The 17,251-nt window shown below is 38.5% G+C and overlaps 1 protein-coding gene across 1 annotated transcript in view; it reads right to left on the bottom strand.

Moving 5' to 3' along the window:
* Positions 1–17,251, bottom strand: part of OCA2 (OCA2 melanosomal transmembrane protein) — a 178,531-nt gene that overhangs the window by 150,872 nt on the left and 10,408 nt on the right. Inside the window, 3 exon segments of the mRNA XM_032204674.1 lie at positions 820–877; positions 4,463–4,651; positions 5,276–5,374. Coding sequence (XP_032060565.1) covers positions 820–877; positions 4,463–4,651; positions 5,276–5,374 — 346 coding nt within the window.

Below are 17,251 nucleotides of genomic sequence, written 5' to 3'. Positions count from 1 at the left end.
AGGAGAGGAAAACAGACTGAAAAGTGCTGGGAACAGGACAGGAAAACAAAATCTTGCCTGGAGTATATCAGCAAACAAAGCCAAGGAGAGAACATTTCTCATAGAATGACAAAGTCAACCAGAGGAAGAAGGAAGGAGAACAGAGTGGTGAAAAAGAGAGTCAGAAAAAAAGAACTGAGAACGGGAGAGGTTTTTTTAAAGACATGCTGGGGTCTCTGGTCTGCCTAGAGAGCACAGATCTTCTCTTGTATTTTTGTAGATTTTCCTTTCAACACTCATATTCTGGGGAGTTCCTGCCTACTCTTATTGACTGCTAGTGCTCACTGGTGGGAACTGCTCCCAGCTGCCCTTTTTCAGCAGCCACTCAGAAAAGCAGAGGACACAAAAATTTTTTATACATTTTAGTGGCTTCCATGAGAGAATGGCTGCTCAAAGGGCTATAGGAGGAGATACACATTTTTCTAGAGGAAAAACCTACCAACATTCCCCAAGTTTTAAGCAACATCTGAAGACCCGTCTTAAATTCAAGAAGGAAACACTGAGGACACACAAATTTAAGTTAAAACTGACTGCTCAAACCCAGCTACCTGCCCTACTACATTGTCCAGGGTGGTGGCTAGTGCACTGAGCAGTTGTCTGATTAGGCATAAGAACCTGCACAACATTTTTGTGTTTGTTGTTTTGTTTTTTTTTTTGCCATCTTCCTCCCACCCTTGATACAGTTTTTTATTACCAAAGACCAAATATCACAACTTGTTTTAAACTAATTGTAAGAAATTTAATAGAAAGAGGGGAAAGGATTGCCAATTCAATACTTACAGAGCAGACAACTACAAAGATAAAAAGACCTGAAACTTTCAGGAATTTTAGACAGCACCTGAAAAGTAAGAAACATGTATTTACTGTATGGTTATTAAAATAAAATAAAATAAAATAAAATAAAAATAAAAAGTATTCTTAATTGTTCTGCCATTTCAGAAATACCATGTTGAGCACTTAGAAGTGATATCACACCATGTCAGAGTGTGAACACAACTACACAGGGTCAGCAAAGGATTAGGAAGCCCTGGTGACTATAAGGGCTTTCTGTCCCCACTCTGCCACCAGACTGCTCTTAATGCATGGGAAGGAAGTTTTACCCTTCAGGAAAGCCAAGTGAATGCTGCAGCATGAGCTGGTGCTGGGACCTGGAGCCACTTCCCTGCTGCTACTGATGGCTCCCAAGAGACCCAAAGCACCTTTAATTCTCCCTGACCTCTCCCAGGGCTGCAAAGGAAACCATAGCCACTGCAGGAGGGTGACACATCTGAGCAGAAATGACAGATTGCTGCATAGAGGGGTACTGTCATGAACGAATTCCCCAAAACCAGACTTCCAATATGCATCCTGAAAGTTATTCATAGGATGCCCAATAGGCATCCTGAAAAGATAGTTTGAAGACAAGAGCAAGCTTTAATAATCTCCCAGTTTTAATAGTATATCTTCAAACCAAATATGCTGTGTGAGCATCTCTACATAAACCGTCTAGCAAAACTCAATTTTTTTTCCATAGCACATCTGTTCCTTTTGAGGGAATGCCCAGTTCTGGAGATTCAATGCCATAAAATCTTCTGAAGTGTCAGAGCTTACTACGGAGTGGGTTAAGCAAGAATAACTCTAAATTCAAATGTTGAAAAATTATGCTCTCAAGTAAGAAATCTTAAGATTTATCACTGTTAAATTACCAGCTCTTTTATCTTACCATAAGAGGCAACTCTTTAATTATTTTCTTGTTGCCCATCAGAATGTTACACAGATGTCTTAATTTACAGAACTCTTTTTGTTATTTGCCCTTATTACATCTCTTCACTAATTGAAGCCACTGATGTTCTCATCACATTTTTTCAAAAGTAAACGCTAAATCATTGCTTTTCTGAGAGAATGATAAATGCAAGGTTTGATTTAAGCCTGATGACAAGCAAGAAGAAAAACATTTCAAGTCACTAGGATAATTAGTTGAGAAGGGAACAGTGCAATAAATAGCTCTGTTGACAGATGCTATAGAACAAAATATTAAAGTGGAGTAATCTGGAGTCAGAAATAATTTTTAATCACAGTGGATATAAGTCCCTAAATTGAGTTCATTGACTGAAAGTAATATGAGTGACCGGAGACCCATTTTTTGAAAAAACTTTTTTCCTAAAAATTCCTTCCTCTAGAGTTTATAAAAAAAAAAAAAAAAAAGGTAGCTGATTAAAATATGATGCCACAGTCAAACTGGTACAAAGGGACTAAAACATCCTACAAAAAAAAAAAAAAAAAAAAAAAAAAAAAAGTGGTAGCAAGTTTATGCGAACTTTGCACAGGAGAAACATCAGAGAAAGCAAAGGAAGACAGGAAGCCAGCTAGGTGGCTTCTTCCAGAAGCACCAGAGAGCCCTGCTCTAACAAAAAACAAGGTAGGGTGGGAGAGAGTATAATAAAGATCTGAAAAGAGAAGAATGACAGCAAAAGTCATTATCAGCACCCCACATAATTCTGATAATTCTTTCAGCTGATGATTCTTTTAGTATTCTTTTGAGTATGATTTATGGAAAATACCTAGTGCTAGCTTTGTCATGTAGCCTCTCTCCTACTTGTCTAGTCTCCCTATCTTCACATCACAGCTGTTTCAGTATTTTTGAGAACTTATCATGTTATGAACTACTAAAGCCCAGTCCAGATTGGTTTAATTTTAATGTATTTAGTATTTTCTGTTTGCACTTCCAAATTATCATTCCAAATAATAATAATTCAAATTACTGTTGAACCAAGAAACAGTAATAACTAGATTTTAAAACATAAGAGAAATCAAAAAGCATTAATTAAGACTTCATAAATTTATAAACACTTGTCTGCAAATAACAGAAACTCATCTCAAGGAGCTGTCAAGATATAATAAAAAAAAAGCTTTTGGAAATGGTTATTTTATTAAATGTAGAATTTTAAAGCCTCTTTTCCTCCCATCTGTTTGTTTTCATAGCATTTTGTATTAAGGAAGCAGTGCTTTTAACAGCTTACAGTTGAGAAGCGACGAGCCTTTGACTCGTCCGTGTTTTGCAATCTGTCTCTTTCCAGAGTGCTAATCTGGCACGGTGATGCAAGCACAAACTGCATGCCAAACTCTGTGCTGATATATGCCTCCAGCGCAATCCTATTTGACTTCAGTTGGAAATGCATGAAGTATAAATCTATGAAGGATTTCACCCCCTGTTCTAAACCAAATGATTTTTAGTCTGATCTGCATGTGGTGTCAGGCAGTTTAGCTCCATTTATTATCTCAGCAGAGTTATGCTGAATTACGACAGCCAAGAAGCTGGCCCCATATGTACAACCAGCACTATAGCAATGAAAATATTTCACAGGAAGTTCTGCCAGAGAAATACACCACTCTCCAGATTATAAACGTATGCTATACTGGAAACAATTGATTCTGCTCTCCCGCTCGATGCCTTTGTTCCATGAAATACCAGGGAAAGCTACTGTGAGCGTGAAGAAAGACGCCTGCCAAACTTCTTCACATCTGCTCATATTGCACTAATTGCAGCCATTGAAATTCTCCTGCTCCATTTGTTTAGCAGCGGTGCAGGAGAGTGGCACTCCACACAGCACCATATGCACAATGAAAGAAGGAAAACAATTGTGAAGTGATGAACTAAGACAACATACAGATTGGGAAAAGAGGCATGGACATCTTGTCAAAAAAGCTCCATGGATCAATGATGAGGACATGCAGTACTGGGCTCTATGCAAATCTTTAGCACTATTAGCAGGGTCCAAACCAAAGTAGGTGAAAGTGCTGAAACTCCAGAAAAGACAGAGAGAATTAGTATCTGAGATTAAAGAGTTTGTTAGCTACAACCCCAGGTGAAAATATCCTGAGAAAATTTGAATTTAAGCTCTTACTATATTGACATGTTTTAATACATTAAAAGATTCAAGGTCATCGTCGCCTAAATGAGGCAAAAGATTACTTTGAGAGTAATCAAAGAGTGAAATATATAGATGTACCTAAAGACAAAAAAAAAAAGTTCTTGTTTATATTTTGCATTGTGTATTTGTGAAAAGCTACTGTCATGACTCCAGAAATCATTGTTAGTACCTAAAAATCTGTGTATGTATATATATATTTTAATTAAAGACAAATATTTGAGGCTTTTATGAAATGGCTTTCAAAATGTTAAAAGCAAAGACAGTATTTAATTTCAAATTTAGAATAGGAGTTGTGATTAATGCTTCTAAGAACAAGCGGCTATTGATCATTAGGCTGTAATCAATGTCATCAGGGTTTATTTATAAATTATCAATAGCAAAATATGGCCTAAATATGGAGTGTTACTTTATTCATTTGCAGAAAATATAACATTTTCTAGCCAGCTATACTTAAAAACTAAACTAATGAAAAAAAAATGCAAAAATATGTAACTGAAGATTTGAATTCAGACCTCATCTTTGATGAATTGAACTTGGCATGAAGGTTGTCCAAGATTTCATATTTCTCAGAAGAAGCAGATCTAGACAAACTGGTCATTTCACTTCCCAGTTGAAATCTTTGCTCAAATTCTGCAGAGCTGTTGTCCCATGAATCATCATCTGTGGTAAAATCTGGATTGTGAATAGCCATGCACAGCAACCTGTCACGCATTTTCAGTAAATAAAAAAATAAATAAAACAAAACAGTGGTTTATTTCAACAGATAGTATATGTAACTGATCTTACATATTCTTAGCTTCATTATGATGTATTTCAACGGAAAAACAAAAACATAGATTTACATGTATTCAGTACAGAGCTCCCCTTGGTGATACAGCTGGATAGACAGCAGATCAAAGATAAAGGCCTCATGATGCTTCAGGTGTACCTGAGAGAATCAGCATTTTGAAGTACCAGGCATACATGTTTCAGGATTTAGTGTGTAAAATCCTCATCAGAACTGGGCACATAGCTCTGCTGTATCTTGCAGTGCACCTGATGTAACACCACATGAAGCAAATGAGAGCAGCTGCCTGTCCTAAGGACTTTCTAATCACCCTGACCTCAGACCTTACATCATTCCCTGTCCCATTTATAGTCCCTTCTTTCCACTCAAGTTCCTCCAAAGTAATTCTCTGCTTGCAACCCCTGACATTCACTTTATTTCCCATCAGGTTTGCTGTCAGGATATAAGAAAGAACCATGCACAATTAAATAGAAGAGAACTTAGAAAAGAAAAAAAAAAAAAAAAAAAAAGTATTTTGAGTAAAATGAAAGTAACCAACCCATTGTCCTCTGAGGAGACCTTCAGCAGTGGTGTCTTCTCTGTAAAGCAAGTGTTTCTTGACCTTGAGCTGAATAATTTGGAAAAATTGAAGTGATACCTTTGGAGAGAGGGAAAAAAGAACAGTTAGTTTGCATTGCAACAATTCACTGCAATTCTACAGAATATTTTGGTACAAGAGCATCTAATTAGTTTAATTTAGGAATGGAGTTTGCCTAACTTATGGTTTTCACAAAGCTTGAACTAGTCATAGTAGTTACTCCCTTACAGTCATGGTGACCAAACGAGAAATTTACCTCATCTTAAAAGTGGTGTCTAAAATAGTCAATGAAATTCCCTCCAAATGCCAGATGAGCAATATACAAATAATCAACACTTGGATGCTTACATTTCACAGAGCTTAAATTTACAGTGGAACAATTGCACTGTAAAAAAAAAAAAAAAAAAAAAAAATCTTAAGGAAAATAATTACATATATTCATGTAAGTTGATGTAAGTATACCATAGAAAACAAAATAAAAGGATAATATTTGTTCCACATGTGTCCTTTGGGTCATACATGTAGATAACAGAAATCTAGTAAACTCTACAGCAACCATGCCTCCCTTTGCACAGGGAAGAAAGTTGTATCTGAAGTACATCATCCCTGCAGCACAACCACTTCCAAACAGTTTCTGTCAAGTCTTGGTACTGGTGCTGCAGATAATTAACCAAGATCGAGCTATGTCTTGCCATATTGCAGCTTAGCATTTTTACTTTTTTTTTGCTAAAATTTAAATCCTGAAGTTTAAGGGACAGCTGAAGAGAATCAAACACAATAAAGGGGGTCTGACTTTGGAGCAAGCATCTGGGAGAGATGAAATAATTGAACCATTTAGAGCAGCCTGCGCTGGATGGCCCTGCTGGGGCAGGCCTTGGTCCTGATGGCCTCCAGAGAGCCCTGCCAACCTCAGCCACTCTGTAACTCTGAAAATTCAGACTTAGTAAAATTAAAACCTCTGGTTAATGCTTCAGCTTTCTTGTTGAGTAGTTTTACCAATTCAGGAGCCATGCTAGTTGTGTAGAAAGTGGATATGGTTATTTTAGCCTTGAGTGGGCAAAGTACTTCTTCAAACTCTGCTTTAAGCACCATATTTGCAGTCTCAATAAGAGAGAACAAAGTGTTAGAGAGACTGAATTATCCAGTACATCAGGTCAAACTCTGGACAGATTAGAATTCAGGTGCTACATTGCACTGACACATCATCTGTGAAGAGATGATTGCATACTTTGAAACTATCAAAGTACTTCCTTTTTTAAATAGGAGAACATCATTCACACAAAATGTTTAAGTGGAGAAACTCTGATATTTTACAGCAAGTGCTATTTTAATCTTATCATAGCCTTAGATGTAAAAGATTACCTAGAGCTTTCACAGAATGGAATCCATAAGGAGAGTAAAAACATTATTAGGACTTTAAGCGTGTACTCAAAAGCAATACTGATATGCTTCTGGCTGATCCTGGCATTCCTTTACATTTGGAATTTGCATCCCAAGGTGACACATTTAATAAAAATTCTGATGGTAGGCCTTGAACTCGCACATTCAGAAATTTAACTGATGCAAAGACTGATTAGCTGTTTCCGATGTTAAAAAAAAAAAAAAAATGATGCCATTTGTTTCACACATGCACACACACACACACAAAAGAAAGAAAAAGATTCCAAAAAGTATTGTATGGTATGCTATTCTGCTCTAACCTTACATTGTACATACCACTAACCTTTCCACACTTACTTTACTTCTTTTCCTCGTAGGACAGGTGCAAAATCTAAGATCAGTAAACAGAAAACTTTCTACAAAAACATCCATTTTCTTCCATTTAATTGTTAGTGTATTACCTAAACTGCTTTGTGTTATCTTTCTGTGTGTATATATATATATATATAGAAATCTATAGAGATAGATAAACAATCCCCATCCTCAAGCACCAGTGAGGGCTGATGAGAGCGTGCTGCCACCACAAACCCACCATGTCCTGCCGCAGTGCCCAGGTCTGCATGGTGAGCAGGGCAGGGACTCGTAACACACCACTCCTCACATGCATGAAAAGGGAAGCGGAGAGTGGAACAGCTGATCATGCTGCCTCTATGTAAAGACTCTTGCATGGTAATCACATGTGAATTCAGAAAAACTAGTTCTGAAACTGCTTTTAACCCAGAAGCTTCCCAATACTGAGCTGAAGTACTGATAGCAGAACAGCTGGAGCAGCACAGAAACACTGGCCAGTTAAAAATTGGCACTTTGTGTAGACATCCTCAGGTAAGCATACGTTCAGCTTCATCACAGACATGTCAGAGTTGATATGTTCTGCTCTTTATCCCAGAGTGCACAGTAAGTCCACATCACTACCATGAATGAGTGACCACTGTGGAAACAGTGCTGCAAGGCAAAGCAACTTCAGCTACGGCGACCAGGCAGAGGCCCAAGATTTGGTGGAAGATTATTTAAATGACCAAACATGAAGTGAAGAATCCAGAAGGCTAGTTAAAGACATTACCCTCTCTTTATTCTGTGCATCTGTTATCCCCGCTGACTGGTATATGTCTTGCAATACTTAAATGGGACTACAGAGCTTCACAGATTGCCAAGAAGGGCCAATATAGTAAAATTGGGAAGGTTCTTCAGATAAAATGAAAGCCATTAGTACATGACAACATCAATTTGTAAAGAGTAAAAACACATGGACAAAAATAAGCAGCGGGAAACAGCCAGGCTTGACAAAACAAAAATAATTAGAGAAAAAGCAGGAGAGCTTCAACTCCCCCATGATGTGATTACCCTAATTAGAGTATGAGAGTAATATAAACAATAAAGCTAATTAGGGCATAAAAAATCTTGAAGGCTGAAAGCTCTAGAAAGAAATGTTGGGGGAAAAAATCATGAAAGAATAGCACAGATTATAAAATGAACATCATCCCAATGTAGAAAGCCTAACGCAAGCACCTTTGCACCTCTCACACTTCTGCAGAGACACTACAGCAGGATTTGATCATCAGCTTCAGATTTTCTGCAAACAAAATGTGGGAAGGCCTAAAGAGTCCTTGCTATTACGAAAGCAAGTCTGCAGTGCTCAAAAATGCTAGCAGCATCATTCTCAATGCTCTTTGGCCCTGCAAGTGGCTGACAATTATGACACTGTGTAAATAAAAGAAAGTAATCAGTGTGACGTATTTCAAAACCTGAGATCAGCTCATACTTTGAATGTTATCTTCACGATCGAAACAGATGGGAACTTTGATCATACCTATGCACTAGAATGGAGCGCAGTCTCTCTCTGGAGACTCCCACTCATGTGGGAGTCTCCAGCCATTCTCTCCGATGACCTGACAACTCTTCAGGTGTTATTCAGAGTCAGTGGCAAAAGAGTCTACAACAATTCATCAACATTACCAAGGAGCTAATCACTAGGTCAGCTGGTTAGCACATTATGAATAGATTTGCTCTTAAGATCTGAAGATGGGTCTGAATTTATACTATGTGCAGGTGAGGAGCTGGTAAGCAGGATAACACTTGTGCCCATTGTTTTTCTCTCATGATTCAGAGTCAAAAGTCATTAGCATGTTATACATCATGAGAAGAGGCATGAAAAAATTGCATTTACATATGTGTGAATTTATATGTACATACACATAGACCTTTGCACAAAAGATAAACATTCCCATTTCACTTTCCTTCCAAAGAGATGAGAAAAGTACTTGTGCAGAAACACTTTCATTCTTCTGAGACACCGTAACTTAAAATGGCAAAGCATCCAACCAACCAAAATCTTAGTAGAAAGTATTTGATGAGGATTCCTTCAAAGACTCATAAAGTAACATTCATGTGGAAAGATCCATATAGAACTGACATTATAAAAAGAAGAGTATGACCTGCCTCCTGTGTAACTACAGCTGTGGTCACATTCATTTTCACATTTGCTACAGCTGGGCTTTTTTTTTTTTTTTAATTAAAAGAAATCTTTCAAATAGAAGATTGTGTTCTTAACCACTTGGCTACTGCTGTGACAGCCTTATATACAGATTTTGGCTCTCTCCACAGGAGTATAGGTTTGTTCTGAGGAAGTGTGCATTTTCTGAGCTCGTTACTTGCAGTCAAAGTCATACTTTCCTATTGCTAATCTTTCAAGCAATTACAATTTCTGTCTCCATAGTAACCCAGAAGATGAACCAGAGCTGTAGGAGGTCTATCCCTGCCACAGATGATAGAGCAGGTCCTGCCAAGCCATGGTGTCCACAGATGAAGCTCCAGCTGTCTGACAGCAGATGGAGAAGGATCCCACCAACACATTAAAAATACAAGGGTCTGTATACAAGCCAGAGGTATCTATTGCAGAAGCCCCCACAATCTGTGGATGTACCACTGCTCCCAAGCAGTGGTAAGTTGTACTTCACTACAGCTGTAAGCGGAGATGTGACCTTCAATCTCCTACACTCATTTGGGCAGTGTAAGGAGAAGTAGGCTCCCCCTGACCTCCTGGACATGCAGAAGAGCACAAGGAGAGCTGCAGAGGAAAAGAAGAAATGTGGGAGTCTCCAGCCATTCCCTCCGATGACCTGACAACTCTTCAGGTGTTATTCAGAGTCAGTGGCAGAAGAGTCTACAACAAGCTACTGTTTTCCATTAACTGCAAATTATTACTTCTAAAGTCTTCAGGGGACTTGGGATGAAGTCCACAGAGAGAACTCCATTCCTGCACCTTGAACATGTGAGCACTGCCTTTTCAGACCTTTCTGATGTGTTTACACATGCCATTTTAAATGATTTTGTTAGGAACAATTTTTCAGCAATGAACAATCTTTCAATCCCAAATACACTGAAGTAGAGGATACCAAAAGGTACCTACAGGAACCTGAGGAAGAAAAAGACCACACTCATCCTAGTTAGCTGGCAAACATTTAAAATATTCACTAGGTTTGGTTAGAGCCTATTATTTAGCCTCATATTGAAAAGATCAATCACAACACACAATACATTAAGTTTACACTCCCTATAATAAAAAAGCATACATTTTAAACATCAGCAAATATAATGCTTCATATGTTAAGTCATGCACGCAAATATCAGTAAAAGAGCTATTTCTATGACAACAGAAAGCAATGATTCTCACTTATGGAGAAAGGATTGGGTCAGAAGAGGTGAATATGGAAGCATACATGTTGTGCAAGAACATCAGCAGTTTTGAACATAACTTATTGAGAATTTCACTACATAAAACATTAAAGCAGAATCTCTTCAGAAAAAAAAAAAAGAAAAAAAAGAAAGAAAAAAAAAGTAGCATACTTTCCTGAATTAATAGTCGCTAAAACATTGTGTGAGCTTTCCTCATAAACAAAAGACTAAAATTACTATAGAGACAAGAGATTATATCAAAGTTAATAAAAACTTAAGGAAAGTTTCCTAGAGAAGACTTGAGTAAGAACATGAGAGATAATTAATCATGCAGGAGTCTAGAAACAACTATAAGATTTTAATTTATCATTTCTACATTGTTGTAGGCTAAAGCCTAGTTTCAGAAGCACTCTCTTCCTTGATTAGAGAATATTTATCCTTACATTAAGTCATGTGTACTGAACTAATTACTCTTATCATAGCTGTAAACAAGCACATTGTAGAAATAAATTGAAAAACATTTTTTTATGAAAACAAAACAAAATAAATCAAACAACAAACAAAAGAAAAATACAAAAACACAAGCCTATACCAGTATTTGATCACATTTAACACACATTCTTCCACCAGATTTTGTATTTGTCAGTATCTAATCAAATCCACTTTTGGACAGTAGTTGTGTGGTACTAACTGTGCTGACCAAAATCCAAGTATTCAGCTTTTAAACACTGACTGTGGACTAAGCAGCAGTATGCATACATCCATCAACCTCATGATATGTAAGTGCCTACACAGAGACACAACCCTCCATCATGATTTGTCCTTAGTGGTAGCACGTCATGGAGGAACTGTTATGACTACCCACACCAAATGAAATATGGTCAACTGATATACTAATTGTCAAGGGAAGGATCGAAGACTCCACAGCTCACATCTCTAAACAGGCTCCAGACATTTCCCCATGACTGCTTTATGTAGCTTCAACTAAATCAGCCAATAACCTCTCAACCCTTTAAAAGCATGCACTATTAAAATGTCAGGGAAATTTAGCAATGAAAGCATTACTTAATCCAGGCTCATTTTCTCTTTGACTTTCCTAATTTTTTATTAGACAGGACTGTACAGGATTCCCCAGAGGACTGTGGTACTGGCACTACCTGACAGCAAGGCACTGCCAGAGGCAAAGCCAACTGGCAGGTCTCATGTTGAGAAGCACCTGCTGTGTGCCAAGTCCCCAGGCAAATAAAGAGCATGCTTAAGACAGATGTAGTGAAATGTGTGCTGAGCTTGTCCCAGACAAAAATGGTTCCTTATATAGGACTTAAGTAATGTGTTGAATTCATTCAGTTCTGCTGGATCTTGGGAGGTGGATATGTCCCACAAGATGTGGCAGTGGTGTCTTCTCCTCTATTTTTTCAATATTCTGCTACTTGAAGAATTAAGACAAATTTAAAGTTCAGAAATAGCTTGGAAAATATAACACTTCCGGTGTTTTTGTTTGTTTGTTTGTTTGAAATCCAATCAGTCTTTGTGGGGTTATTGCACTCCCCTGAAAAATACAATTTTCGGATACCTCCAGGACTTGACTGCTCCTTTTCCTCAAGAGCCTTTGCCTGCTTCTGCCAGGGGAAATCTCCATCAAGAAGACTTCAGGATATGGTTAACAACATACATCGACCAGGACTCCACTACACTGGGTGAAGCTAAAAGAAAATACTTAATCCTTAAACTGCCCCAATCCTTAAAATGCCCTGAAGCTCATCTGGTTCTACGTGAGAGGACTACGCTCTTCTCCGTGCATTTTCTGCTCCCATGTCATGATGCCACAGGGGCTGACTGCCCCATCAGGAGGAAGCCAGGAGCAGAGGGTGGCTATGGGGCTGGCAGTGCTGTGCCCTCCACAGCCAAGGCCCATCCCACAGCAAGCAGTGGAGGAATAAGGATGAGACTAGGACAGGAACCAGGGCCAGCCCAGAGCCTTGTGACCACCTAGCAGGAACACAGTGATGGGGCAGACACAAAAAGACCACCCTTTGAAAGACTAACAGGTTGTATTGAGAAAGCATAGCTGCTGTTTCTTCCTCTCCATTCTCTGCTTCAGCAAAGAAAATTGGAAAGCTACCAGGGGCAGCATACAAAAACTGTGGATAGTCTGAAGGAGAAAATACATTTCAGGAGCAGGTGCTGCCAAAACAGTTTAGCTGTTGGTGACTGCCAGCTAGCTACAAATCTGAAATAGGCAGCAGTAGCCAGGGTTGGTAGTGGTCCAAGTTCCAAAACCCAGTCTCTCTGTGGATTACATAGATAACCTGTTAAGAGGTATTATTCTCCAATACTGCAGAATATGCTGAAAAATGAATCTGCTACAAGGAGGCAATTTATCAGCAATTCTTTAAGCATGGCTGCATTCATAATACTTTAGTATATTCTGCAAGCCTGGCTTTTAAATGCCAGCTTTTCTCTTTGGCATTCGCTATGGGATTTTAGCTTAACCAACTCTGATGCTAACTGAATTTATGGCAAATAAAACAGGTGGAGAGGAGGGGCATAATTTTTCACAGTTTGTGAGACAATTCCAAGAATCTCAAAAGTTAAAAAAGTAGTCATAACTTTATGTTTTAACTTTCTATCTAACCAGGGTCTCTTAAAGATGCAATTAGAAGCACTGGGATGACAAAAACATGAGCAGAAAGACAGGTCTGAAAAGGAACTGGATGATGTGCCCAGAGAAGTTGTGGATGCCCAGAGAAGCCAGTGGATGCTCCATCCCTGGAGGTGTTCAAGGCCAGGCTGGATGGGGCCTTGGCCAACCTGATCTAGTGGGTGGCATCCCTGCCAATGGCAGGGGTGTTGGAACTGGGCAATCCTTAAGGTACCTTCCAACCCAAGTCATTCTACGATTCCACAATGTGACCATAGAGAAAGTTATTCTCCAAGCACTACATTGGTGAAATGTTGTACTCTCAAAGGTTTGGGACATGTATGTTGAAGAATGAAGATTCACTATCAGACTGGATCAATTTAAGGACAATAAAAGAAAATTAAGTACTGTTAGAAGACCATTGACCATATCCAAAATTAGGGAACACTTTCCTACAGAATGATGAGAAAGGATTTTTTTTATATAATTTTCATTAATCCAAGTGATGTACCGACAAACTGTCACATGTAATTATGCTTTTGGCCTTGCATACTCAAAATTTGGTTTTGTATGCTATTCACCCCAGCTTTGGAGATTGAAAAGAGTAATTTGTAAGCTATACTTAGAGATGAAATCATAAAGAAGCCATTTTTCTTCTTTTTTAAATTGTTGCTCTGTTATGTTTTATTTCAGGAATTAGGAGATAACACTATTCATACCTGCAACTTTTAAAGAAAAAAAAAATTAACTTTGTAATGAAAAACAAAGTATTCTCATTGCTTAGAGTTTAAAAAGGAAAAGAAAAGGAAAAAGGTAGAGGAAGGGGAAGGGGAATAAAAAGAAGATGAAAAGAAGGAAGGAAGGAAGGAAAAGGCCTGGCAGATGACAGATATAGGAAAAAAAAAAAATCATTAACAACATGAAAAAAGTATGATTGGTTTCTGTGCCTGGAGAGATGTTGGAGAGAGGAGGCAAAGGCAAACAACAGACCACCCCATAGATTATAAAATTCAAGATCTCATCAAATTAAACATTATTTTAAAAAACACATGCTGGATCCCAACTAATGTAACCTTGCTGGGACTTGTATTTTGTCCTTTGTCCACTATAAAATGAAACAAGGCAAGTTCAAGAGCTCAGACACATATCTGGTAAATGATTAGGTCCTCCTAAGACATTACGCTGTAACTCATTTGGCCTTTATCTAGACCTTGATCTCAGTGGATTTGACCCAGCAAAAAAATGTTAAAATTCTCTCCAAATCTAGGACACAATACTCAGAGTAGGCAGAAACATGAGGAAATTTTTAAGATTAAAAAATCATTTGTAGGAGCGATATAGCTATTATATATTGAAATAGCACTATTAAGTTGATAAAATAATGTTGTTGTTTTTTTTTCACTAGAATGGAAGTTCTTCCATTATATTTAATCTTTTCATTATTTTGGTTACAATGGAGGTATTAAAATTTCTTTTTCAGCTTTTGGCTGAGCATAAGACACTGAAATTATTCATATAACTTTTGCCATCTAAAGGTCTGGTCTAGGATAGTTACAGTCACTGGCAAGGGACAGAACTCCTGAAATCATTTCCCTCCACCCATCCCTCATATTGACTATACAATCAACCTGACAAATTTACTTCCCTCAGTAAGTTTGCAGACGACTCCAGGTTAGGCACGAGTGTTGATCTGCTCCAGTGTAAAAGCGCTCTGCAGGGGACTCTGGATAGGCTGGACTGAAGGGCTGAAACCAGCTGGATGAGGTTCCACAAGGTTAAGGGCTGGGTCCTGCACTTGGGGCACAACAACTCCATGCAGCACTACAGGCTGGGGGAAGAGTGGCTGGAAAGCTGCCTTGTGGAAAGGGACCTGGGGGTATTGGTTAATAGGTGGTAGAATGTGAGCCACCTGTGTGCTCAGGTGGCCAAAAAGGCCAACATCAATCCTGGTTTGTATCAGAAATAGCATGGCCAGCAGGACTAGGGAAGTGACTACCCCCCTCTACTTGGCTCTGGTGAGGCCATACTTCAAGAACTGTGTTCAGTTTTGGGCCCCTCGCTACAAGAAGGACAACAAGGTGCTGGAGCATGACCAAAGAAGGGCAACAAAGCTGGTGAAGTCTTATGAGGAGCAGCTGAGGGAGCTGGGGTTGTTTAGCCTGGAGAAAAGGAGGCTCAGGAAGACCTTATTGTACTTTACAATTGCCTTGAAGGAGGTTGTAGAGAGGTGTGGATCAGGCTTTTCTCCCAAACACCAAGTGATAAGATGAGAAATGGCCTCCAGTTGCACCAGGGAGGTTTATGTTGGACATTAGGGAAAATTTCTTCGCTGAAAGGGTTGTGTAGCATTGGAATAGGCTGCCCAGGGAAGTGGTTGAGTCACCATCCCTGGAGGTCTTCAAGAAATGTGTAGATGTAGAGCTTAGTAGCATGGTTTAATGGTGGACTTGTAAGTATTAGGTTAAAGGCTGGACTAGATGATCTTAGAGGTCTTTTCCAACATGAATGATTCTATGATTCTATGAACTTTGAGTGAGTTTACTCATTAAAAAAAATATATAAGCCTCACACAAACAATGTTTATATTAGCCTCCAGATTTTCATGCTTCTTTTTCATGTATTTTTTTAAAACACTGAAAATCCCAGAGGAACAAATTAAAGAAACGAGGCAGAATATAAAGGTAGCTGATAATAATACACTATTTACTGTCAACATTTGCAGAATATTGATTGAAACGATACAAGAATAAATGCAGTTTATTTCTCACAAAGATTACGCTTTTCCCTGTAGCAGCCCTTCACTAAGAGCATTGTAACATGTAAACACATACAGTTTCTGAGCCTCAGGAAACTCGTTCCACAGTGTTGGGTTCTGTTTTGCCACCAGATATCTTTTTTCTGCCCTTAAAGGCTGATATCTGTAGGGACCTCAAGGCTACAGTGTCAGAAAGGAGCTATCTAATTTATGTTAACAAGAAGCTTTAAAACATAGGTTTTTGATTCAGTGGAATGGAATATGACTTTGAAACATAAGATCTGAGTCTGCAAACACAGTAAATATAGGTTTTCACAAATAAAAATAATAATAATAAACTATTATAAATTATGCATTCCAAGAAATTCTGAGAATTTCCTTGTCTCATTCTGACTAGCATGAAAATTATATCTGCAAGTCTCACCCCAAAGGGTGAAACTTATCAGAAAAACTAAAGAATAATGATGCCATTTCAGCTTCCTTTCCTCCTGATTTAAGCTGTTATCATTCTCCAGCTAACAACATCATCCCGTGCACTGAAAAAGTCAACAAAACAAAATCAGGTCTTTCAGGGTTCAGAAGGAAATTCCTTTTCCTACTTGTCAGGTGGCTTTGTTCCAGCAACACGGTTTAACTGTACATCATACTTCTTGATAGCAACGATGCAGTACTTCCCTCCCTATCACACAGATGCCAGATTCTCTCTTCTCAGACACTGCATTCCTTCTGGACCTCTACAGAGTGACACTTTGATTACTCCATAATCTCACAGAGGTGATTTCTTTCCATCTTGCTCCTGACCTAGCATATTCTTGATGAGAAATGTCACGACATTTGCTATGCATGTTCTAAAAATCAGTGGCCTCCCAAAGCTAAACAAGACCTGTATATTGATCACCATAAAAAGATAGGATTCTGCTCAGTAGGCATATGGATAATAAGTCTGCATCCACATAAAAATTTCTGACTATCCAGACAGGAGGTTACATAAATAAAACCTCATTCTGTGCTCCCAAACAAAAAAAAAGAGAAAAGGGAGAGAGTCAATGCTGCTGGCTACAAAAAGATAATTCTCCAGCAAGACAGTATCTGCAGAAAAGGGGAAACCCCATGCTGACAGAGCAGCCCATTGCCCTCAGCTTCTTTCTGTCTTCTTCCTCTCATTAAGGCAGAAGGCTCCAAGTTGCTACACAAAGAGAGATGAAAAACCAGCAGGTCCTTACAAATGAATACCACTAAAGAAGCAAGACAAATGACTGTTTCCAAAAGCAGAAGAATTGAGACAAAGAATCTCTCTTATTGGTCCCGTCCTGGCAGAAGTGCCATGGAGCACGGCTAATTCAGACAGTTAAAGATAGAAGAAAGTTTATAAGTGTTTTGTTTCTTGAAGAAGGTTACTGCTTGAATAATCTATTAATTTTCAATAAAA

Source organism: Aythya fuligula, chromosome 1 (genome assembly GCF_009819795.1).
Source record: "Aythya fuligula isolate bAytFul2 chromosome 1, bAytFul2.pri, whole genome shotgun sequence".
Taxonomy (NCBI): domain Eukaryota; kingdom Metazoa; phylum Chordata; class Aves; order Anseriformes; family Anatidae; genus Aythya; species Aythya fuligula.
Note: the sequence above shows the minus strand (reverse complement) of the source record. Positions and strands in the feature narration are given on the sequence as shown.